The 26,665-nt window shown below is 41.3% G+C and overlaps 2 protein-coding genes across 16 annotated transcripts in view; one reads left to right on the top strand and one right to left on the bottom strand.

Moving 5' to 3' along the window:
- The window catches only part of DENND1A (DENN domain containing 1A), a 137,571-nt gene extending 130,424 nt beyond the window's left edge, over positions 1-7,147 (bottom strand). For 8 of the 15 annotated variants that reach the window (XM_065035439.1, XM_065035441.1, XM_065035436.1 and 5 more), the window contains exons 1-2: positions 6,952-7,146; positions 1,805-1,875 (exon numbers count right to left, since the gene is read on the bottom strand). In XM_065035439.1, coding sequence (XP_064891511.1) covers positions 1,805-1,875; positions 6,952-6,968 — 88 coding nt within the window. In that variant the 5' untranslated portion in view covers positions 6,969-7,146. Of the gene's footprint in view, positions 1-1,804; positions 1,876-6,951 lie in introns of all 15 variants that reach the window. The other 7 variants (XM_065035433.1, XM_065035434.1, XM_065035435.1 and 4 more) reach the window with 2 other exon arrangements.
- A 13,660-nt stretch (positions 7,148-20,807) lies between these two features.
- Positions 20,808-26,665, top strand: part of LHX2 (LIM homeobox 2) — a 31,652-nt gene continuing 25,794 nt past the window's right edge. The window contains exon 1 of the mRNA XM_065035423.1: positions 20,808-21,239. The gene's annotated coding sequence lies outside the window, so the exon portion shown is untranslated. The remainder of the gene's footprint in view (positions 21,240-26,665) is intronic.

Here is a 26,665-nt window from a genome sequence, read left to right as displayed (position 1 = left end):
CTCCTTGCGGTCCTTTTATACATTGGGCTTTTCTTAACAATAACGGCTCCTTGCCATTTAACATACATACCCTGCCTGAACCAATAAAAAAAAACAAGTTGCTTTATGCATTTTTGGTCTGATGGCACAGAACAGCTGGTCAAGAAGTAGAGAAGACTACAGGGAGGTCTCTAGGCCTATTTCTCGAATGGTGACTTGCCTGGGATACAGCATCGCTGTTACACGCAGTTGATGCTGAGGAGAACCGAACCACCACCTCCCTTCAGAACACGAGGACAGAATATTTGGAGATATACAAATCTAAGACTTCTGAGAATAAAGGGCACCTCTTAAATATAAAAAAAAATGGGTTGGGAAGAATCTTTTACAACATTATTCAGAGAGAATTAGTAACTTTACAATAGACAAGTTGTAAAAACATTTTTTTTACTCACTAAAAACAATTTCTGAAGATTTTGCACCTACAAGTGCTCACAAAAAACCCAAAAATACAACTAAGCGAAACTCCCACAGAATCAGTTGGTTTATAGAACAAAATATATACTAAATTCTCCAATTAAAAACCTGTAAAGTAGTTTCTGTGCTTTTTAACCCACCTTCCCACAGCAGGGAATTAATCCCTCCAGGGGGATGCAAACAAACTTCAAAGAGAAGATTATACCCAGACACTAGTACTGTACAATGTAATGTTTATGGTCAAATTTGTTCCGATTTTCTGGCACTAGAATCCAGGTCAGATGTGCAGAAACAAAGCGCAGTTATTAAAAGGGCTCCTGCAGTTGCATCCCATAGTGGTGATGGCAGACAGCAGCAGGACAGCCAGAGCTGGATTCCGCTCCCGGCTCCTAGGGAGGCTTTGGCAGGAGAGACTTGCAGCTCTTTGACTTGCACTGATTGTAACAAACAACTGCACGTATAAAAGGAGACGAGTGGCTTTCCAGTCAATAAAATACAACAATCCTTCCTAACGGTTCATTATACCTTCTATACAACACACACATGACCATTTCGTAAAAGATAAAAGGGATATTACTTCAGTATATGTTGACTAATCATCATTATTTAATTTTGACATCCCTCCCTTCTGTAACATTCACGAGCCTGATCTCACAAAACAATATCTCAAACTAAATTCTAGGATTACAAATTTCAACCTTTGTTTTTTCTGTTTATTTGTTCAAGTTTCTCGGGTTTAGAGATCACAAATACACGTACATGTTGGTTTCAGTGGTTATGAGACTTCTCGAGTATAAACACAGGAACACTTGTCAGAAATAATATTACAGAAAAGTACTTGTATAATTATGTCTCGATAGCAATGTTTGGTAAAATCATAAGCTGAATTCACGCCTTATTTCTAGCTAAAAATGATTTGCTCAAAGGAAGAATTCCAGGAAGGGATAAAAATGCTTGTGTAGACAAGAAAGGAAGAGGAAGTAAAAATAAATTCTACACAAAAAGTTTTAGAGTATTTTTTCTTTTAAAACTACCCTTTTCTTATATAAGCAGCAAATACAAATGTGAAAACACATTTACTTTTTCAACCTAATGAAGAGTTATTTCTATTTTAAAAGACAAAAAAGGCAAAACAGTCAAAGGAATCAGAAAATTGTCCACCGTCATGGACAGAGGCAAGAATTTCTCCGTATTAATCCTAAATATGAAAGATTCCACAGATCCAGTGATTCAGATATCTTTAAAAGCTAGAACAGCATAATATTAAATACACTTCATCACCTTACAATACGTAATTCTTAAGAACAGTTTTCGCCAATAAACAGGTAGAACTAAGTGTAAGCAGTACCTTTCCCAGCGCAGCTGATTCCTGGACAGGTCACCTCTGCGTACACTTCAAATGTAGTTTCAGGATTTTGCCTGAAAGAAAAAAACAGTATTTAGCAGACTTTTTTCCAAGTTTGCTTCCAGTCAGTCAAAGCGGTTCTGTCAACGCATACGTTACACTGACAACTCCATAAACCAGATTTCTTGGTTTGTAGCAGATCTTTCTGCCTTACCAATATTAACAAGATACGACTGAAGCTCGGATGAGTCAGTACGAACAGGGTGTCTGACCATCAGGGAGTGTGAACAGGAAATCGGCTGGCGGAGTAACTCCCTGGCGTGCCACTCAGAGAGGCTCCAGGGGATACCCCCAAAAGGTGACGAAGCCCTTGCCCTGTCAGGCAGAGGGAGAAGACCTGAGACAGCCCCTGCCCTGTCACTGTCGGGCAGAGGTAGGGGACAGGAAAGATGACGAGGGTGGGAAGCCAGTTCCAGTTCGGGACCGTGGGCCAAACTTCCCCAGGTGCCCCTCTGTAATAGGTTTGAGGCCCTGAATCTTGAAGAGGAGGTAGGCGAGGATGTGGTACAAGGCCCACCTACGAGGTCACAGAGAAAGAGGCAGTTGACCCCATGCCTCAAGACCGTCTCAGATAAGAAAGAAAGAAGGGTAATTGCAGTAGGCAATTCCCTTCTGAGGACAGAGGGCCCAATGTGCAGAGTTGACCCTCATCGTAGGGAAGTGTGCAGTCTACCTGGAGCCCGGATCAGGGACATCAGCAGGATGCTCCCCAACCTGGTGCACCCAACAGACTACTACCCACAGCTGATCTTCCAGACAGATGGGGAGGAAGCTGCATCCCGCAGTCTGAAGGGAACGAGAAAAGATTTCAAAGCCTTGGGACGGATGGTAAAAGAGTCTGGGGCTCAAGTGGTTTTCTCTTCACAAGATCAGAGCATCCTGACACATAGGAAGTCAAGGAAGGGAACCAGGAGACCTGCGTGGTTCAACAGGACTGCTGGGTATGCTCAAGTGGAAGAGGAGAGTTTCTAGATCATGGAAGGAGGGGCTGGCCACTTGGGGAGAATATAAGGCTGTTGTCAGAGGGTGTAGGGAGGCAACTAGGAAAGCTAAGGCCTCCTTAGAATTAAACCTGGTGAGAGGGGCCAAGGACAACAGAAAGAGCTTTTTCCAATCCGTGGCAGATAAAACTAACACCAGAGGCAATGTAGGCCCACTGAGGAACGAGGTGGGTGCCATGGTGACAGAAGATACAGAGAAGGCAGGCTGCCCAGGGAGGTTGTGGAGTCTCCTTCTCTGCAGACATTCCAACCCGCCTGGACACCTTCCTGTGTAACCTCATCTGGGTGTTCCTGCTCCATGGGGGGACTGGACCGGATGAGCTTTCGAGGTCCATTCCAATCCCTGACATTCTGTGAAACCCGAATAATAATTTAAAAAATGAAACTCATCTTACCCAGCATCTCAGCCCAAATATATTAAACGTGTCAAGGAGTCCAGCCTACTCTTCAGAGAATTTCTATTATTTTTAATCCTACTTTAACACCAAAAGGAATTAAACAAAACATTTCTAACTAGGCCACAGGCCCACTTAGTGTAACTCGAGTGGCTCTAAGCCAAACCCCACACCTACTTAAATCCACAGAAAAGCTACCATTGGTTTCAGTAGCACAGGATCACACTCCACAGTTTTACAGAGCACCTCTCAGGAGCAACAATGGTTCACAATTCAATTAATGTTAATTTAATTTGCCATCAGTTCCCAACTGATTTGTCTTAAGTAGCCGTTTTTCAGAAAACTACATTCCTAAGTTATGAGAAATCTAAAAATCGACAAATCAACTATTATTTTGCAGTATAAACCAAACTTGATTAATCCTCCCTGTGCTACCTGGAGCTGCTGCATATAATCTGCTTCCAATCCTGAGATTCTGAGCTCCGTCCCTACAGTCATGATACAGGATGAGGATGAAATGATATCCACGTAACACCAGAAATGTGTTTTTCCTTTCATCTGTATTACTGTGCAGCCTTATCTTACCCTCCTGGTTTATGTCTCTATTTTTAGCACCTTGTTTGCTTAATTAAAAGTTTATAAATTTTATAATATTTTTTACAGCTAATGGATAAAATAACAAACACCTTTTTAGTATTATGTCAGAGTCTGTGTTCAAATTCTTTAGTGAAAACACTGTATACCACAGCTGGCAAGAGCACACACTACATACCAAAACTTTCAGACAAAAAGACATTAAATTTTGTATTTTAATATTCCATGACAAACGTCCACTTATTTCTATGAACAGTGAAATTAAAGTAGCTTTGCCAAGTCAGAAACTGAATATTAAAGGCTGCATTCAACAAGCTAACACCTCAGTACAAGAATGAAGTCATTGTTGAATTCTGAACATTTTACAGCTTTTCAGTGGAATTAAGGAAACAAGTCACTACAAGATTTCACAGAGTTTGCAAATATAGCATAAACATGCATCATAATATTTTGCAGCCCATGTTTATGACTATTAAAGTACCCTGCAGACATCTAATGCCACCTGTGCATGGCATCGAAATCTCAACCCACTGAAATCATCCACAGCATTATAAACTTAAACACACACAAAGCTTTCTCTCCTCCCAATAGCCTCCAAATAATCACTTAAAGACCCATGGTCAGTTATCAAATGAACAAACACATGCAATAAAAAAAATACATAGTGGACATAGGTACAAAAATACCTAACACCCCCTTTATTTGATAACTGGGTAATTACAGAAAGAAAAAGAAATGTAGGAAGGAGTTCTATGAGAAAAGAACACTTTCGTGATAAATGCTGGCTGTATGAATTACTTCAGATCTCTCTGATGTAGAAATAGCTTGAGTATCAAAGCTATCCATAAGGAATTCAATTTTATGTTGAAGTAATATTTTAAATGAGGTATTTATATACCTTTTACAGTCAAAATTATTGCTTTTTACCAAATTGCAAGATATTTGTGCAGAATAAAATTAAATCAACTCCTCCGAAGTTGTACGTATGGAAAGCGATACCTTAAGCCTATTCCAATTTTGCTAGGAGCACAGCTCAGGCCCCTTTCTCTCTTGTAATGTCTTCAGTACTGAAGGCTACCAAGAAGCGACAGCAGCCGTTTAACTACTTACATGATCCTGCTGGCACAGAGTGCCCTGCACATTCCGTACGACACGCTCCAACACGGAGTTTACACAAAACCGTAACCCAATACTCAATTTACCGTTTTTTCGCCTGCAGCTACACACAAGCCAAAAAGCTTACAGGATTGCTGGCAACTTCCTGATGTCTTTCACTTCAGTCTGATGCAGATACTGATAATCTTCTCTAAGCAATCTTTCACTCAAATGACTCACTACTATACATCCATCAAAAATAAAACTGACACATATGTCCAGGTTTCATGCAGAGTATATCACAGCGTGTGCAAGCGACCACGTGCCAAGGAGTTTAATATCACTCAATTATCAATCAATAGCAAGAAGCAAGAGATCTGACTACTGGATTTTTGCTAAGGCTCCAACACATTGGCCACAGCACTGAAGGACACATGCCTCGGTATACCCAATTATAAAATAGCTTTCTCATTCACACTTCCACCTGCCCCAATAAGGGTACTACTTATCAACTTGAAAATCTTTGCTGGATCAAACATCCGGCTCAGATTCAGACAGGCTCTCTCATTCTTTATGTAGTTCAATATTGTTTTGAAATTTTGGCCTTACTCTACTTGGTGACAGTGTTCTGTCCGAAGTAGAAAAAAACAATTTATTAATTGTTGCTCAAGATAAAGCTGCTTAATCACACAACAGACAAAATGCCCTCTCGCGAAGTCCAAGATGAATTTAACTAGTGGCTCAGACTTTGTTTTTTATAGCAACAATTGAGAACCCATATGCCAAAGAAGTGTAAAAATTATGCCTGCAGCATCTCCCGAAGAAGGAAAGTTGCCTTCTGGAACACCAGTCACCTCAGAGCTATCATTACAAGCACTCATTATCCGCTTACATTTTCCTAAGACACCTAGCTGGAGAGACACACATTTATGTCTATCCAGCCTACGGGCTTGGGAACATGAAGATGTGTCACCACACTAAGGACACTACAAATTCTCTAGTCTCTTCTTGTCTCATATTCAAGTTAAACAAAAGAGGTGAAAAGTTAAAGCCCTGTGTAATCCTGAAGAACACTGTGTTCAAGAAGGAAAAGAAATTGCTCAGCAGCACCTACTGAAACTGCTGGATAAAACACAATCTAACTGGATGTCTCCACTCTGTCGCACCTTTCATGCACAAAGATGTCAGCACTGCCTGCTTGGTGATAGGTTTATTACACCCCTACCTGTCTCAGAGGAACTGAATTTGTCTGGAACAGCATACGAATGGACTGATATCTTTAATGTGACAATACCAAACGTACCAACAGGACCTTCCAATAAATTAACCTCTAGTTTTATGAAAATTTAAAAAACATTAAGGGCACAGAGCTGCACGCCCAACACATTAATCAGTTGCACCACTTTTCTTTTTCCCCCAAATCCCCTTGCTAACGCACTTTCAAGATATATCTCGACTATCCGTGTTTCCTTTAGCACGCTCTAACGTAGGCAAGAAGGCTCTGAACTCTCTCGACCCCACAGCACCCCCGAAACAGAGGTCACAGGTGCTGGCAATGAGATTCCTTGCTTCCAGCAGCACCCACGCTCCCTAAGGCCTGACCGACAACATTCAAACTGCCCACCCAGCCCGGCCCTGTGCGCTGCCGCACACAGAGCTGAACTCGGGGAGAAAGAGTAGACGACACAGCAGGTTTGGGCGTGAGGGCGGGAAACCAGTGTCCTCCTCTCCTCAGGGCAGAGAGGCCGGCGAAGCTCCGGGGCTGCCCTGAGTGGGGCTTTGCCGGGACGGGCCCTCCACCTCCTCCCTCCCGGCCCGCGGGCTGGCCTGGGCCGGGCAGCGCTCTCCCCCTTATCTCCCTCTCCTGTTCGCCCTACCCCGAGGCCTACAGGGGTCTCGCCCGCGCGGCCTCACACAGCGCTGGAAGGAGAGCGGGGAAGTCCCCTTCTCGCTCTCCAGAGGGCCTGCAAGCGGGGCTGAAGAGCTCGGGGCGGGGGTCACTCACTTGATCCTGGATCCCATGGTCTCTGTGGGGCCGCATAGACCCAGACCAGAGAGAGAGAAATAAAGAGGGGAGGGGGGGCCGGAGCTCGGCGGGCCGCTCTCTGTCCCTCCGCCGGGCGCCCCCTCACTCCATCTCGGCCCGCGCCGCCGTCGCCCCGGCCGAGTCACGGCGCGGGGGCTGCCGGGAACTGTAGTGCGGGCGGGCCCGCCGCGCTGTGTTGCCATGGCAATGCACGGCGCGCGCGCTCGCAGCCCCGCCTTTCCCCCACTCCCCCCCCCCGCGGCGGTCCCGCCGCGGGGGGGGGGAGTGGGGGAAAGGCGGGGCTGCGAGCGCGCGCGCTCCCCTCAGGCTAGAAAGCGGCCGAAAGTGAATGGAATGCGGCCGAAAGGTGGCTGGAAAAGAGCCCTACCGAGCAGGAAGGGGGTTTAGGAGGACCGTGGAGGAGGAGAGATCCCTGCCCGCCACGGCGCTGCCCCTCCTGTCAGTGGGGAGTCGCCAGGCACCCCCAGCAAGGCGGGAACCAGACCCAGAGCCCGTAGCAATCCTCTGGAAATGATATCCAGACCAGGTGAGGAGCAGGACTGCCCGTCCTGGAAAGCTCTGTGAAGAGGGGAGACATCCCCACGGGGACTGTACCTGATGTCGAGAAGCGGTTGGAGTCCCCAGGCAGAAATAAATGCCCAAAGCCACAGAAGAAGTCGAAGAAAAAAATAAGGCAGAGAGGGGCTGTGAGCTGGTCCTCTGGCAGAGCCATGACAGGACATTTCGCACTATTGGTCACAAAGCTGCTGAAAAGGCAATAAAGCCTGGCTAGAAAGAATTACAGGACCAAGTATGGTCATAAAGGGGAATGGAGACTTCTCAAGAAAAAGTGAAGGAGAGATGAAATGCAGTCTGCTGAAAACAAAGCTTACGTTGACTCAAAAACTGCAGTAAGACAGATTTTGATACATGCCTTATTGGAGTTGGCAAACAGGATCAAACAGGTACCCAACAATTTTCTTAAACATGTTTTACAGGAAGTTTTCAGGAAAGGTTGGACAATTTCTAGAGTAATTTAACAATTTCTGACCCAGAAGATTTATGCACAGTTAGAGGAAGCCAAAGAGATGTTTGAGGAGATGAGTGTTTCTCGTACTAGTTTGGGTACCTGAGCTGAGGTGGTTCCCTCACAGGTTCCAGCCATGGGAGCTCAGGCCTCAGTGTTCGGCCATGGCCTGAGCTGTGCTGTGGATGTACCTCTGCCCAGGCCTGTCCTGAACTATTGTTTGGGTCTCCTGGACTGCCCTTAGATCTGGTACCTTGATTTTGTCTGACGGCCTTGGACTGTGGTGTAGATCTGTTGCTGTGGGCACCCCTTGCTCAGCTCCTGTCTGGGGGCTGTGCCTGGTCCCTGAGCTCATTGCCCAGCCGCGTTGTGGTCACCCACAGCTCCCCACCAGCCTTCTATAGGGCTTATGTGTCCTTGGCTGCTCCCTGATGTGCTGTAAAAAGGTGATCTAAACTGGCGTTCTCACACAAAAATACCCGTATCAATATCACATAGATTTTTAACCAAAATTACTGTGTTCAGACCAGAGATATTAATCTTTAAATAAATCAGTATCCCAAAGGTTATATGTGTAACTGTCCAATGAAGGTAAGTTTATAGAAATATTGTTAAAACTGGTTATAAATGAAAGAAAGAAAACCCAGTCAGTAATAAGGAAAAAAACAAGGAAGCTGTTAAATATAATGCTGGTGCAGTGTAAAATAACAATATGCAAAAAAACCCATAACATATTAAGAGTGGCTAACACAGGTTCTAAATTTCAGTATCCTTTGACATTAAATTTAAGATGTAGGGCTAGAGACTCACGGTTTTAGTTTTGCTCCGTTCTGTTTAGTGTGCTTTTTAAAGATTGGGTAAACTTGTTAATATGAACAGATACTTAGAACTTATTTTTTTCTTTTTTTTTCTGCTTTACCTGGTGTTTTTATGTAAGCAAGCTGCTCCTTAGGTAACCCAAATAACATTTTCTGCAATTCTGTAGATGGGACTCACGTCTGCAGCTGGCCCAAGGGTTTGGTGGTAATTGTGTAACAGTTCCAGGGCAGCAGGGACAGGGAAGCCCCTGAGGAAAAAGAAGGGCTTAACCACACAAGGGTTGTGGCAGTGCCTGCTGGCCTGTCCATGGAGCAGCGTTTTTGAATATCTCGGAATAGATGAGCTGATTAACTGTGAATCACCCTCCCAGAAGAGATGAAGCATTAATAGCAAACAAAAGGGAAGCAGAAGGGAAACTTCAGGCAGAAGAAAATAATCCAGGAATTAAAAGACTGGTGAAAGCCTTAGGACACTTCCAGATTAACCATGAAGTCTTACTTCAATACCAAAGAAATAGGGGTGCGGTCTAGGATGAATTTGGGTGAATGTAGCTGAACCTATATTTTAATATGTCGGGGGGATCAAGTGCATCAGTCACACACTCACAGCAACAAATGTACATGAAAACATGGTTAACTGCTTCTCGGTCAGTGACATCCCTTCTGAAGCGTGCTGTAATCTGAATTTACTTGGGAAATGCTCTCTGCTACATCTCAGCCAATGGGAATGGCAAGAAAAACAATGCTGACTTTATAGATCAATAGTTAAGGTTCATTGAAAAGGTTATGCCTGCTACCTGAACAGTATTGATTGAATGTTCATATAGGTTTTTCCAAATTTCTCAGTGGGCGAATATTAGGAAAATCTCTACCAATGTTTATAAACGGATAGAAAGCTTATTAAAGATACTTTTTAGATGTGAAGCTCAAGTTATTTTATCAACCCAAGCTTGTAACTGTCGTTATCGAGCAATATGCCTCATGAGTTATGGATCAGGTCTTTGGCCCGTCTTACATGCAAACAGCCTCCAGAAGTGTTCACATATGTCGCCTCAGAGAAAAGCCTGTTCTTAACAGTCACAGACTGTGATTCATCAGGCATTGTTAGCGTAGCTGGTTACCCTTCAGAGACTTTAGTTCATGCCCTGAAACAAGAGATGTTTAAATGGGCATGTGTACCTACTTTTATGGATGGAAATGGGTTACATCTACTTGTTCTCCATTAAAGGTAAGAAATTATAATCTGTAATTGCACAGACTGCATCTGATCTTTGGAAAATACAGAAGAAAATATAAAAACTGACAAAAAAAAATAAACAACAACAAACCAAACACACCACACAAAACCAAAAATCAAATAGCCATAAAGACAAAACCAATGAGTTAAATCAAAAGCGTTCTCTCTCCAAAACTGGATACTGGCAGATGTTTACAGAAGAGTGCAAGAACATGGAGGGTCCTTCTATGTAATAGCTTTCAGGGGATTTTTCTTCCATTAATTTGTTCAGTTGCTTTTAAAACCATGTATAATTTAGAATACACTGCCTCCTATGGCATGGAGTTTCCATAGCTTAATCTCATGCCATGTGAAGAAAAACCTCCTTTTGGTTGTATTGAACCTGTCACAGTAATTCCATTTGACTCTTCCCCGATATTGTATTGGAAGTGTCAGGGAAGGGCTGTTTCTTATATACCTTCTTTGTGTCCTCTGTGATTTCGTAAACCTTGTCATTTTATGGTCAAAATAAGAAATGCAAATGTATCTCAAGTTTTCTCATGAAATAAAAAAGGCTCGTTCCATTTCTGCATAGCACTGTGGCAATATTATGCATACTTCCTATATAGTACATAAAAAGCTAAGTAAGCAGTAAAATACCTTTCCTTTTAAGTGTTTGAAGTACCATACACTGAATGACCTTTTCATTCTCCATTCACAAAGAAATAAGAAATAACTATTCTTATTTCAGAAACCTGTGATTATACCAATAGCTATAACTCAGGCCCATGAAATCCTTTAATATAAAGAGCCATGCTGGAGACTCATTCCCCTAAAGAAAAGAGCCCAGGATGATTGACCTGAAATGACCTCTCCATTTTTTAGTGAAAGGAGATCTAAATATGGCAAACATTTCCTTGTGCTACTGTTTCTCAACAGACTACATTTCCCCCCTCAGAATCTCTTATGATTAACAGAAAAAGGTTATTTGATTTTATGGGGAAACTAGCAAAATGTCTACCAGAACTGTCTGGTTTTTGTCTTTAACTGTGCAGTCATTTTTCTGTCAGACTCAGCACCCTTTGTTGGCTGCTACACACACGTTGCAGTCGACACCATTTTTATACTGTCTCCTGTCTGCATCCTCCTCACATTCACTTTTATTCTCACCTGCTCGATCTTTGTGCCTGTATCATGTAACACACCTCTTTTCTCATTCGAGCAATTCTTTCCATTATGAATCTCTTAAGCTTTTACCTTTACTTTCACCTCAGAGCACTATCCAGCAGGTTTTGTCTTAAAGACCGATATTTCTCTATCAACTTCAGCATGGCAGCTTTAAATTTTCTTCATAAGGAGACAATCATCTACCAAAGTAAAATTAAATTAGAACTGTATATGGCAATGCTTTTTCATAAGTGTATTTTTAAATGAAGACATTTTCTTTATTGATACTTTATCTGACATTTTCAAAGTTTCGACTCGTAAGTTTCTAAGCTTTCTATAGGTTGTCAAGTTCTTTTCTTACAGACAATTATTATACTCTATCTGAAAATGTTTGTTACACTCCATTTTAGCAGAAAAGCCTCCCTATTTTTAGAAATGCATATTTTTCTTATATAGTTTACATGTCTCCAAGGATCAACATCCATTATTATTCAACTAGGACTGCTGGAACAGAACAGTTTTTTATAAAGAAGTGATTACTATCAATACCCTAAAACATTACAGAATCACAGTGGGCCTACATTGCCTCTGGTGTTAGTTTTATCTGCCACGTATTGGAAAAAGCTCTTCCTGTTGTCCTTGACCCCTCTCGCCAGGTTTAATTCTAAGGAGGCCTTAGCTTTCCTAGTTGCCTCCATACTCCCTCTGACAACAGCCTTATATTCTCCCCAAGTGGCCAGCCCCTCCTTCCATGATCTAGTTAGATGTGGTGGGGAAAGCTGTAATGAAGAACAATAATTCTGTTTTTATACAAAAAGCATAATTCTGTGGATTAAATAAGTAACACAAATAAACCCAGAATTTCCAACAGAGGAAAGGCCTGGGGACAGCCCTGGATTTCAATCTCCAGATTTTCACCCAAGCAGCTTTAAAATGACAGTAGGTAGTTACGTTAGCTTACCTACTTGGTGGTTTGCTTTACTCTGTGGTTTATATGTCCCTCCTTGCATCTAGCAAAAACCTCTTGCTATGGCTTCTCAGAACGGCAGTGCCTTCGGAGTGAAAACACACTGCCTAGCTGGTTCTTGCTCTGAAGCTGTTGAAGACACTATTTCATCTGCCAATAATAAAGAAGCAACTGACCTAAGTTACTCTTCTCTGTTCACCTTGCTGTGATGGCAGAGTGCTGACTGTACCATTATTGCTCTATAAAGCGAACTCAGATTTATGAGGCAAAATCTATGATGGTGTGATTCCAGCTAGACCAAAAAAAAAAAAAAAAGCCCAGTATGAAAATAGTTATTCATATCTGTGATAGCCTTTGTCACAGAAAAGATAACCCTCCTGTGCTGAAAGGAATAAGACCACTGATGTAAATCAGACTGCTACATTCAAGTCCCTCTAAGTTACTAATGAGCCTGGAAGAACAAGGATACTTAGGAGAAATCCAGAACAGCAAGATGTAAGTTGTTGGAGCAGAGGGAAGTACTTACTTCATCTGATACTAAACTCTGGTACAGCAGACTGCCCAGCTTCAGCCGGTGAACTCAGCAGATAGCGTGAGGGGAAGGAAGGAAGGGAGGAAGGGAGGAAGGAAGGAAGGAAGGAAGGAAGGAAGGAGGGAAGGAGGGAAGGAAGGAAGGGAGGAAGGGAGGAAGGGAGGAAGGGAGGAAGGAAGGAAGGAAGGAAGGAAGGAAGGAAGGAAGGAAGGAAGGAGCTAATGAACAAAAGAATGAACTGACAAACAAACTAACAAGGAATTTACAAAATACAGTATTTCTAACTTGGTAATGTTTGTTATTTAAATCATTATTTTATACTTTGTTGTGCTCATTTTATAAATAAAGATAACAAAATCTTGGTATGAAGTATTGGTGTAAGCTCTATGATTTTCCTCAGTTTTTTCCCAACTCATAGAGTTGATGAGATCCTAATTTTTTTCAGGTTTGTCCATTTTGAGTTTTTAGTGGCAGTCACCACAACTTTTTATATAAAAATAAAACATGTTCTGAACCAGGGATTAAGGATAATCACTGCAATCGCCATAAACAAAAAGACCACTAGCAGTGTCAGCTTCACTGCCCTTCTAAGGGGGAATCTGTTTATCCTTTCTGCCATAGCATGGGGTAACATGATAACTATTGATGGCCCACTACTTATTAAGATGTCATCAGGAAACATGTTGTCATAAGCTATTATTTTTAAATTGTTATTAAGAACACATCAAACAGCACTTCTGTGATATAGGCTGGTTGTTTTAACAATGGGGAAGTATGTGTTTGTATAAAAATTGAACTACGTAAAGTTAAAATCAAGATTGAATTAGTATTGCTATGTTCAAAATGGATCAAATATTCAAATTACTACAATCTTCGACAGCATAACCGTGACTAAATAAAAGGGGCCTGAGTCTTATGTAATTTATACTCATTTTATATTACTGTAATTCCGTATGATTGCTGAAGCATGACATTCTAACCTACCTTTCTGGCAACAGCTAGTGCTAGACAGCAGTAGCTGTTCTGAACGTGCATATATAAAATGGAGTTGATGGCCCACACATTTCTTTTACTGATTTTCCTGCACTGATGTTCAGAAGACATCAGTAGTGTTACCCCTGATTGACACAAGGGCAAGTTCTAGATCTGTCCGTTCTTGTTTGTACTCCCCTTTTGTCTGAGAATTTCACAGAAGATGTGCCTCATGGCCAACACCTGGTTGGGAAGAAGCCTACTCACTTGATTAAGAATGTAGGGGTTCCTGGCTAACTTAGGGATTGTCTGCTTATTGTCATTGATTAGTAGCTGTTGCTTACCAGTCTCTTCTGTATTCAGTGGGGGAACTTTAAATAGTAAACTGCAGCAAACAGTATTGCAAGCCAGCAAATATGCTCCCTTTTTCTAAAATGGGGATAACGTCCTGCTGGAAATGCTCTTTTGAATCTAGTTCTGAGTCTTTTGTGGTGTTACTCAAAATTATATGGTATGCTCCCATACTTCTGCCTCTAAATGGAGCCATCATTAATTGATTTTATTTGTCCTAGTCTTACAGTTAATGAAGACTAGGTGGCATTTCATCGGTGCTAGAGCAATGCTCTTGGTCCTTGTTATTAATTTCCCCGTAAGTACATGCCTTTTTCTAGACTTTCCGGTTCTGCTAGGATGTTAAAAACATGTTTTGATACATATGCTAGTTGTTTTAATCTTAGAGCTGTAAAGAACTAAGTCAAGAAAAGACTTTCTTAAGTTATACACAGGAGCTAGTTTATAAAGTAAGTAAAGTTGAACCACTAAGTAATAGTGACCACAATATAATTAACTTCAACATCCTCGGGGGAGAGATTGTACAAAAAAATGAGGAAGCTAGTTAAAAAGACCCTAAAGTCAAAAGCAAGGAAATTAAAATCCTTAGACTCAGCATGGAGGCTACTTGAGCAACCATAACAGTGTAACAGAAGGCACGCATAATCCTAAACAAAAAAGGAAGCTGACAAGCAAAAATGAGCCACAAGGCTACAGGAAGGTTCAAAAGTTAGTGTAGTCAAACATATATTTTTCTGAAGGTAGAATTTTAACTTGTGAAGTCAACAGGGATAAAATACAGTGGCTAAGATGCACAGTGGAGATTAGAAGGATGACAGAGGATTTGAGGAGCAGATAGCCTGACATGAAAACAAGATTTTCTCAAGTATTAAGCAGCAAGCCTGCAAGAGATACTGTAAGTCCAGTGGGCTATTTGGTAGAAAAGTAAGAAAGCTAATGAGAATACAGAGACACTGAAATGGAGGTAAATTACTTTTTTTTTTGCATTAGCATTTCCATATAGAATTTTGGGAAAATAGATCTACCAAATTTCCTCCTCTTAGGTAATATAGAGGAGGTTTTGTCAAACACAGGAATTAAAAGATGTGCTGTAACAAATTCACAAATTAAATAAAAACGGGCTCCTAGGACCGGAAAGTAAATCAATAAATTCTAAGGGGATTTAAGAAAGAAATTTCTGAACTACCAAAAAGAATATACGATCTGATTAAAATCAGTATGTATACTAAAGTAGAGAGTATTTGTCCTCTAAAAGGTATGAGTGATAGTTCTGGAAATGTTAACACAGAGATCCATATATGTCAGTTAAAATAAAATTGTGCATCACTTAGATTAGGATGATATTATAAGAATTAAGAAACCTGGCCTTCTGAAAGAACATGCTTCTCCAGCCCCCCGGAATAGTGGCTTCCAACGTATATACAAAACTACTGAAATGTTTTACAATGTACTCTGTTTCCAACTAAAATCTGTCTCACTGACTCATGGTTTCTGGGGACAGGCCACTGGACCAGCTGAGCTGCTGCAGCATTTCCTGGTTTCCTGTGTTGCTGTAGAAGACGCTGGTTTTCACCAGAGTGAAATGTTTGTCCTTCTTGGTTTCCTTGACCCTGTCCTTTCATGGTTCTTCTGTTGCATCTTTAATTATATTTTCACTTACTCTTCATCCTGACATCACACGTCCAACTTTCTGAGAGTCTTTCGTGGAGTTATTTTTGCTGCCTTCTCCTCCTTGCCTCCCTGCACCCTCTGACAACAGCCTTATATTCTCCCCAAGTGCCCAGCCCCTCCTTCCATGATCTAGAAACTCTCCTCTTCCACTTGAGCATAACCAGCAGTTCCCTGTTGAACCACGCAGGTCTCCTGGCTCCCTTCCTTGACTTCCTACGTGTCGGGATGCTCTGATCTTGTGCCTGGTAGAAACAGTCTCTGAACACCAACCAACTCTCTTGGGCCCCTTTACCTTCAAGCAGCCTTGCCCACGGGATTTCCCCCAGCAGTTGCCTGAAAAGGCCAAAGTTTGCCCTGCTGAAATCCAGGGTTGCAATTCTGCTTCAGTCTTTCCTCTTCTGCAGGCTCTCCACACTCTTTTCTTGATCTCTGCGTACATATTGCATGTCATTCGGTTTCATAACCATGTGTGATCAGTGCTTCTGTTTTGAAAATATATTTTGCTTTAACAAAGTCCAGAACACCTTATATATATATATACACACAAAAAAAAGGGAAGTTAAAATATTGAGCAAGCATAAAGTGATACATTGAGAAGTCTGAATATTGAAGTATTCTCGCTACAGAAAAGGTAAAGCACAAGTAAAGCAAAAGCAACCTTCTTGTGCACTGGCCCCCCGGTGTGCTTTAGCTGTGACCTCAAGGAGCCACATCTAGATAGGAGAGGGAGTTCCCTTTCCAGGCCCATTCACTCGTAAGCTCCTCTGCAAAGTCTCCCAACATGGGGTCCAATTAGTGCCACTTGTATTGGTGAATTTTTTTTAGAGACCTGCTGAAAGCAACTGGAATAAGATTCTCAGATTAACTTTACACAAGCCACTATACAGCCCCAGAGCCCTGTATCATTTTCATTCAAGGCAGATTTTGATTGAGGTCAGTAAGAGTTTTTGACCAAGTAATGAAGGATCAGGTCCATCATTTTGTTAATTTTTTACCATTACCTGGCTCCTACCTTGCTAGCCGCTTTTCAGTCTGTATTTTTATTACCTTTTCTATAAATTAAAAATAGTAATATTTACTACTTGTTAACTGATTATAGTTGTATCGGTAGAAAAGAGATAATATTTAATTTCTAGCGTTACCCACCTGCCACTGAACTAGCAAAGCCCATATAAATCATTCCAAATGAGTGCCTTGAGAAACGCTGAGTCCCAACTTAAGCATTACAAGAGCTGGGAAGATGTAGAATAGAAACCCAACATAGGGTCCATCAGCTAGATTTTTTTATTTAAAAAAAAGGTTAATTATCAACAGAAGTCAAATCACACTTGCATGAGGAAAACAGAAGGGAAAAAAACTTGCCTGGTAGTCATTCAACCCTGAATTCAGGTTGTGAAACCTTGTTGTCCGATTATCATTTTCTTTTGGTGTGACCCAAATCTGAGCTATGCACAGAGGAAGAGAAAGGAAGAAGAAAACTGAGCTGAAGTTAGCCTCCTGCTCAGGGGCACTGGCTTGTCTTACCTGTTTCTTATCCACAGATAATAAAAAGTAAAATAAAAAGTATGTGTAATTCTCTGATATGCTTGAACTAGAGCATATTGACTGTTACACTATCACTGTATCATTTGGACTGACTGCTGTTTAAGATACAGTAGAAAGCATTAGCATTGTAAAATGTTGCCTGGCTATGTTACGATTCCAAGAGCAAGGCAGATGTCCTTTGTGCCGATCAACATTTTAAGGGGAATTATATTGTTTAGTAAATGGTTAAGACAAAGGACAGATAACACTGTTCAAGAACATAATGATGTAGTTCAGTCTGACTAAACCTAACTAAGGACCACAGAATTGGGTCCACTGCTTGTATTTTATATCTGCGCGTAGCTGCTGTCTCATATCAGATGAAAAGGTAGCACTCAAAACTATTTTAAGAAAAATTGCTCCTTGCCATGTAAATTCATGTTCACCAACAATTACTCACAAGTGCTCCATTGGGGACACTGAAATAATTGAGTAAACAATTTAAAAGCTGAAGTAGAAAGTGTTGATTACTCTAGCTTTGCTCACCAGGCTGCTGCGACGCAGGACTCCTTGCCAGCGTAACAACATACCTGGAAATAACTGGAGTTCCCATTGCATCCGCTGTAGTAAGCTGGGAAGGTTGGAAGTGGTGAATGGTGGAAAGACAATGAGTCTATGAACAGCTTCTACTGCTAATCCACACACTGTCCCCACTCTGTGGCTCTAGCAGAGGACTATAATCACTACCTTGTACTCGTGTCAAACATACTATTTGGCATACATTATTCAACATATATTATTTAACACAATGCCAGCTTCATTGATCTGATATGAATCTAGTACTTCTACCAAATTTTAAAACCACATGCTTCATATCTCTGAATTTCTGGGGTTTATTTCCCTTTCCCCCCTTTTTCTAATCTGTGACCTGCTGGTTGCTGAACAAAACAAATAGTTTGTCACTGTTCCTGGCATGGTGTTTACAGGAGTCGCTCTATACCTGTGGCATTTGCATCTTCGCTTCCTCAAGCTGCACGGTGTAGCTCCGGCTGGCCCTGGAAGTGGCACCCAGTGTCCTCAGTGTCCCTGGCTGTCCCCGCTCGGGCGGCACCGCGGGCTGCGCGGGGCTGCGTGCGCTGCCTGCAGGACCCTCGCCGACGAGGCTGGATTTAATGAGCGCGTCTTCACTGACAGATTCATTATTTGTGTTCGGTCGCTTCAAGTCAAAACTGATTAGTTACACTTACTGCAGCAAAGATTTAATGATTTTATTGTTTATCTTCAATTTATTTTGATTAACATCTCCGTTCTTTTCATTGCAAGTGCAATTAGGTGTAATATAACAGCGACTACTTTAATTTTGCTGAAATTAAGATGAATAAGTGACGGATTATGGCACTTTGTTTAACAAATAAATCATACTTAAGAGGTCTGTATTAGTAATAAATGAAAAAACAGACAATCTAATTAAAATTCATGGAGCTGATAGTTCAAGTTTCAAGAAATGCAATGAATTTTCATTTTAGAAATCAACTAGATTTAGGTGTAGTACTTGTTTATTGACAATAAGATGATAGAAAGACACATTATTTTGTAAATCATCATAATTTCTTGTATTATGTTGGTGGAAGGAAGTACAAGCAGTGAAATGAAGGTGCACATTTAAATTTTTTTAGGAGCTAGAATTATTTTGTCAGGAAATATTGCAATTAAGGTATGGCTAAAAAAAAGACTGAGGGGCTGAAATGAGGAAAAAACTCATTAGTTCAATTCTCACATGTTCAGACTTCAGCATTTTCTGCAACAGATGAATATTCTCCAAGTCCCAGCCACAATTTTCCTGTAAGTCGATAAGACTCAATTCACTGCCACACAGCAAAAGCCTCCAGACACGTAAGATGGAAGAAAGAACTAACATGAAGAAAACTGAACTCAACAAACAGTGAGCAAATCAAGATTGCTCTATACAAGCATCCCCAAATCATGGGGCAAGTAGCAGGGCAGCAATCCTGGAGCCAGCATACTGTGGGGGTCGGATGGGCTTAACTTCTGATTGAGGAAAACCAAGAGGAAAACGAACCCTTCAGAATCAGAAACTTTATCCCTCTGATGTTTAAAAGACCTTGTATTTGACAGGACAGCTTTGAAGATAAAGACCGAAGCACTCTCCAGCTACAGGCTGTTCAACACCCCACACTGCTATCTGCAATGCACTGCACTTCAGTTTTGCGGAGCTCAGTCACATTAGAAAGGAGATGGGGAGACATTTTTTAGTATATTTTGCTGTATTTTTGATACTGCTGTATCTTGCCCAAGCTCTCTTTACAGAGCCTTGAAGAGCTCGTCTCCTACACATCTCCAGTGTCTTTCATTCCTTCCCACCACACTAGGTCAGAGCGGCCAGTTGCTCTTGGCTGGCCAACATGTAAATTCATTAATCAAAATGTACGCTGACATCTGCCACCACACAGACAAGATATCTCTAAACTAAGAGGTTGCACTGAAGATGAGAGAGGACGAGGAGGGACTTCTCCCTTTTTCTTAATGTGCAATATTATTTTTCTTGTCTGTGGGAGGATTTTAATTCCGTGGATTAAGGCTAGAGAGGGCTAAGAGAGAGCAATATATGCCCTGTTAAGACCTTATTTTGGCTTTTTCCCCCTTTGTATTAGGAGTGGGCAAGGAGGGAAGAGAGGAAGAAACGGAGAATGCGATTCTTAAGGTCACAAAACCTGCAAGAGAGTACTTTGTTCTTCCTAAACTTTTAAGTGCTCTTCTTGTATTACCGTTTCTCTCTGTTTTGAAACATTGTTCAGATATTCAGCTGGAAAGTCATTGTTAAAGGAAGTATTTATTATCATTTAGTAGCAATTCTGTGTTTTTCTACCTTAGGACTTTATCACTACACGCTCCTTAAAATACAAGAATTTCAATGGCAATGCAGATTTGCTCCAGCTAAGGATCTGCCTCGTAGCTTTAAAAAGGACTTAAAAATTGTATTTTAACAAATATCTGCAAAAAAAGATAATTGAAAAATAATTCCTGTCCTATGGGTGTAGTGGAAGAAAATTACTGAAGCCAGTTTTACTAGTGTAAAATAAATAAAGGGAAGGAGGGAGCAAAGTGAGCAGCTTCTAAGGCCTACTTTCTTTGTCCCTGATTGTATTGATCAGCTCTATTAATTACACTAAAACGGGGAGCTCTTCCTACTTGTGTAAATCAAATAAATAAATGAACGGAGGTCTTTTTAACCAGGCACTATATAAACTGGTTTACAAGTGCTTCTGTGTGTCACGGTCCCCCTTCTAATATTAGTTTTCAATATTTAATAAATAGATGGTAGGTAAAAGCAGAGCAAGAGGCAGACAGAGCAGAGATGATGCTAATGACCAGCTGAAGGCTGAGGAGCAGCCCCGCGGAGCAGCCCCAGCGTCAGCTGAGCGTCGCGCAGCAGCGGCAGCGGAGCCGGGGGAGGCTGAGCAGGGGCTGGCGAGCCCCAGACTGGCAGCATCATTGGCTTGAGCGGGCCGTGATTGATTTGTCACCAGAGGCCCATTTGACTGGGCGAAAAGCCCTTCTGATCTCAGTCCCTCTCTGCTTCCTTACCTCTGCTGTCCCTTTTTCCTTCGCGGCATTTTGAGGCTGGCACAGCAGCTGGGCAAGGGGCTCAAGTTGGGGCTGACACAGAGCACAAGGGTTGAAGGTCACTGCCGCTGAAACTCTGTAACGACTGCCAAGGGAGATCCAGCTCGTCGTACTTGTCACTTTCTATCTTGCCTTTAGGACTTCAGAGGTTTACAAAGCCCCAGATACACATCCACACAAACACACCAACACACCATTCCCCAAACAGAGACACACAACCAAAGCCTCTCTCTCCTTGCTTTTCCTCTGCCTCTCTCGCACACACTCGCGCACACACACACGCACTCTCTCTCTCCCCACCCCTTCCACCTTCCTGTTATCTGTGGCTGGGAGAAACCTCTAGATCTACAAATATTAATTACAAAGGACAACGAAAGGTAAGAAGGCGTCAATTATCCAAAGGTGTCGTGATGTTATTTCAAGTCAATTGCAAATGTGTGAGGGGGAAGATTTCGCCCCAGTGATTCCTGTCTGCTTGGCTGATGGGGACCGGAGCCGATTCCCTCCCAGAACTGCTGCAGCTATGCCTTAAACCACACACTTTCCAGCAGGAGCCATCAGCATGGGCCTTTCTGAATTCTCTCTTTATTTCATTCATTAAAAGCATTAGGCGAGTTGGAATTTGTATGAAAAGGATCCTATGGGAATACTGTCTCCAGGGTAGGTATTTTCATGACTTTCCACATCCTGGGGCTCTCTCTGTATCTCTTCTCTTTCTCTCTCTCTTCTGTTAGATGGAGCTTTAAAGGAGGCTGCCCTCGTCTTCCAACTGATCTGGGGAAAGGAAATGCTCTGAGCTGCATATATTGAGTGACAAAATATTTTATTTCTTTTATAAAGTGGCAGTTACTAAGAAATTGTGAGATCTTTCCTGCTTAATTTTGTTAATGGGCTTTGTTATTATCATTATTATTCCTAGCTGTTTTCAGGGTTTTCTCACACAAGAGCTTTTAATGACAATTGCCTTCATTATCCAAAAAGAAAGAGATAGCAGACTGGACAACAGCAAAATAATATTAACCAAACAAAGGCAGACTTTAAATTAAATGGGCTGTTGTGTTCCCATAAAAGCAGGACAATCTCAATACTCTAGCTCATTGCACTTGGCAAAAGAACGTGGCATCAGTTTTTTAACTTTAAAATAGTTTAATGAACACGAATGGAGAAATAATTTTTCTGTGTATTTAGCAGTCTATAAAGAAGAGAGAATGCTTTAACTTTGATCGCCACAATTAGTTCCCTGGGTATCTAGAGGGGAACAGGGCAGCCCTGGGAGCCTCAGTTCTTTAGATACAAAAGCATTTAGATCGCTTTAGAGCAGTTAATCCTGAGACTGGCTAGGGTCCCTTTTGTTTTCTAACTCCATTGTGGGTTTTGTTCAGTTTTTTCTATTCGCATGATTGACTGCCCAATGGATGCTAATTATCCAAATGTCGCTTCTGTCCTTTGAGTGACTTTCTATGTATTATGGGCAACTGTCATGCATTCTGTCATTCTATATCATATTACATGTATTATCATATGAAAATGGTACTCTGCATAAAGGAAGGTGTCTGAACCAGCAGATGCTGCAGATATTTAGAGGACTTGCCTAATTTGAATGGATTTTCTATAGAAAAAATGGTCAGAAAGCATATAGGGGAGACTCAGAAACTGGAAGTTTATCAGGTAATTATTTTTGTCCTTTTGCTGTTTACATGATAGTGTACAAAGAATTAACTGTCTCTGCTGCTGAAATCTGCAGCCACCTTCCTCCTCCCGAACCAGGCAACCCGTCTGTATTTATTAGAGTATGACAGCTTAAGCTAATTAAACTGATACCTGTCTAAAATAATAAGCCCAGAAAGTTAGAATAAACATTATGATCATAAGCAGAAAAGGCAGCTATACAAATGTAGCATCAATGTTCTAGCTTAATGATAATCTGAAATTCCTGCATGAAAAACGTTGGACATGGTATCACAAACAATAATGAAGTTCTGCAGAGACATTTTCCACTGTAAATATTTTTCACTCAGATCTTTATCTCTTTACGTGATATTAATAGGGCTGAGGGCTAACACAGCTGGGAACTTGCAGATTTTTTATTTTATACATATGTGAACATGTATTTAAAAGGATATCAAGGGAAAAGCTTTTACTACAATTTTTCCACTAAAATAAACTTAACACACCTCAGTGTAATGTACATGCCAACACTGAACAGGAATGCAAGATTTATAACGACGGGGCTTTTTAGATTTGCACTCTGGGGTCCACTGAATCCATAGGCACATCCAGAGTTTCCTCTCCTAAAATGTCAGGATAGTGGTTTATATTTGCCATTGGTATGAACTACTGTGGATATATAAGGCTAAAATCCATGATCTCGAGCTTCATGAAATATATGTGCAATCAGTTTCCATTAATGGCAAAGCTAAATCATGGGAAATATGTACTTTATGAAACAACAAAAAGGTACCATAGAAAGACTTGCTCTGCTGCATCAAGGTGCTTTGAAATTTTACAATGATCAAATATACATGATCAAGCTGTGCTTGTTAGGGTACGCGGGGCTCAAAACGGTCAATGAGTATTGATCAGGCGGTTAAGTATTTGTTCAAGATTCTTTATATCCCAAAAGATTCAGGGAAATGAACAGTGAAAAATTGCATCGGAGTTCACCTTTGTTTGAGATTGATGTATCAAAACAGAGCATTCATTTGCCAAATCTATTGGAAAAACCTGTAGTAAATTATGACATAAGGACTCCAAGCATAGAGATTAATATTTCCTTTTTTTGGATTGTCTTTGTAAAATTATAAGTTCTAATGAAAAAATAGAGAGAGTCTTTGTAGACCGTGCATAGTGAATTATTGATAAGAGCAGATTTACACAGCAAAAGCAGAGACACAATCCTAGCTTGTCAGTTGACCTTTACATTTTACCTTACGTTTTGCTCATGCCAAAATTTTTGTAACTGAAGTTGCAGTAACAGTGACGTGAGAGAATCCAGAGGGGAAAATGGAAATTCCTGCTGCTCCTACAAAATCAAAAATCTTTCTGAGGTGCAGTTACTGGTTTTTGGTAACTGAGTAATTATTACTTATTAATTATCTACTTTACTTGATTTCATTATGCTGTGCATTACGTAAATTCACAAAATCTTTCCTGAACACAGAAATCTCTTAAGATAAACTGACTGCACATTAAAGAAAACCCCTGAACACAAAGAATTATTTCTGCAGATATTTGCCTCTAAGAACTGATAACATGTCTGTGTCTGAATCTACAAATAAACACACACACAGATGTTCATTCACACACACACAGCCACATATAGTCAACTATCTTATACATATTTATATAAACAAATTTACATACTGCATCTTTTGCAAATCTTAAAAGCAGCAGTCCATATTTTCTGTCTCATTTTCAGATGTCAATTCGCTGACAATTACTGAATATTTTTCCAAATGCGAATTACATTGAAAATAATCAGCCACACTTACAGAAAAAGTTTGCAAAGTATAAAATTGGCAAAATGTCCCTGATTGGCTGGAAATGCCCTTTCACCTTATTGTGTCTGACCTGCCACTTAATTAATCTGTTCTTGTCTGCAAGCGGACAGTGTTACGGATAAGAGCACAGTGAGCAAAGGCCGCACTCTTGGAAAGTTGAGAGTGTATTCAGCTTTTTTTTATAAAATAATTTTGCTTAACTACATTTGTAAGATTTCATCATGCCTGTTTCAATTTGCACCCTGTCCGATTTCTCCCTTTTGCAAACGCTTCCGTGGAAGGTTCCGGTGCGTCCCCTGCTCCTGGCTGCCCTGCCCAGGCTGGCACTGTCCTGGCCAGGCTGGCACTGCTGCCCTGCCCAGGGGGCACTGCTGCCCTAGGCAGGCTGGCACTGCCCTGCCCAGGCTGGCACTGTCCTGGCCAGGGTGGCACTGCTGCCCTGCCCAGGCTGGCACTGTCCTGCCCGGGGTGGCACTGTCCTGGCCAGGCTGGCACTGCTGCCCTGCCCAGGCTGGCACTGTCCTGGCCAGGCTGGCACTGTCCTGCCCGGGGTGGCACTGTCCTGGCCAGGGTGGCACTGCTGCCCTGCCCAGGCTGGCACTGTCCTGGCCAGGCTGGCACTGTCCTGCCCGGGGTGGCACTGTCCTGGCCAGTGTGGCACTGCTGCCCTGCCCAGGCTGGCACTGTCCTGGCCAGGCTGGCACTGCCCTGCCCCGGCTGCCATACCTGCTGTCTGCGCTGCGGATCGTTTCCAGAGCCATGCGCGGGGCATTCAGGTAGTCCAGAGAAGGGTTGAGAGTGACAAAATATTGACTGGATTGGGTATTCACTTATGAAGGATGACGTTAGTGCCACAAAAATCCCTGTGATGTACAGGGAATAGTTAATTAATTAAAGGACCTGCTAATTGCTACTTGAGGTACTGTGCAGAGATGATGAAGAGTGCTCGGTACAAGGTTAGGTTCTCAGTTTGGAGTGAACATTTTCATTTAAAAGATTTCTTTAAAGTACATCCTAATTTTTTTAATGCTTTTTCAGGTTACTGTATCTAGTTCAGACTCAAGTGTTCAATTGAGCTTCAATTAATTATAATATATAGTCAGGGTTCTTTAGCTGGGATAGATTGATGGAGAAGCTTTGTTTCATTTGGTGCAGGTGGCACTGTTTAATAAGCACGGGAGAGAGTGAATAATGTAGTGTTTGCAAAGAGAAATAAATGCAAAATAGAGAGGTGCAATTAGATCAGCCCAGGAAAATAAAGGATAAATATTAAATGGTCAGGTATCTTGCAAATATCAAATAAAATAGTAATAAGCATCTCATTGGAAACTGCCATTTTAATTTATGAATACTTAAAAGCACTGCTTTAAAATAAATCTAGTGAGCAAGTCTTCTGCCTTCGTTAGGCAGGCACGTTTCAACATGGGGAGAATGCCAGACGTCGAATTTTCAGACTCCCCATATTATTTTTCTTATAGTGAAGTATAAATAGGACTCTAAATTTAAAATACAAACACGAGAACTTAAAGAACTAATTTCTAGATTGTATTATAAAATACCTTAACCTTTGGCATTCTTTTCTTAAATTGGAGCTATGTTATATTGGAGAAAAATTACCCCATGGAAAATTAATCTGTGAAGACTTGTAAATCACTATCAATAACTGACTAGCAAATGAGGGGCTGTATGCTTCTCGTGCGTGCACCGAAGAGAAAATAAAGTTGCAGAAGACTACTGAAAAGAACAACACAATTGTGGATAAAAAAGCCCTTGAGAATTGCACACACACACAAATATAAACAAGTATGTACTCCTGAAAACAGCAAATAAGGAGAAAAGGAGAACTGTTTTTTAACTTAAGAAGTATCTGTAAGCTACTTAACAAAAGAATGTGAACGCATTAGGCATTTCAGCAACACTTCTGCATCTAAAAATTTCAGCTGTAGACAGATTTTCCACAGACGATTCCCCCCTACTGCTAACCTCTTAAATATACCTATAAAATACAAAATGTTCCCAATCACCTCCAATAAAGGAAGCTTCCTTACATTAAACGCATCTAATATTTGTGTTAGAAATCTGAAGTGCTTTCTGATGTGGTTAAAGTCACAAAGAAGTGTGGTTGTAGAACAGAAAGGAATGTATTGAGCACATCACTGAATATTTGCAGATGGATACAGAGCTGGGGAAGTTTACTTATAAAACATGGAATTAATCGGATTCTTAGCCTCTGATCATTCAAAGAGGCAATACTATTGGGCTCTTTCTCTACAAACCTTATTTTTGTTCTGTAGCTGTGTTTA

This window comes from Columba livia, chromosome 19, assembly GCF_036013475.1.
Source record: "Columba livia isolate bColLiv1 breed racing homer chromosome 19, bColLiv1.pat.W.v2, whole genome shotgun sequence".
NCBI classification, from domain to species: Eukaryota; Metazoa; Chordata; class Aves; order Columbiformes; family Columbidae; genus Columba; species Columba livia.
Note: the sequence above shows the minus strand (reverse complement) of the source record. Positions and strands in the feature narration are given on the sequence as shown.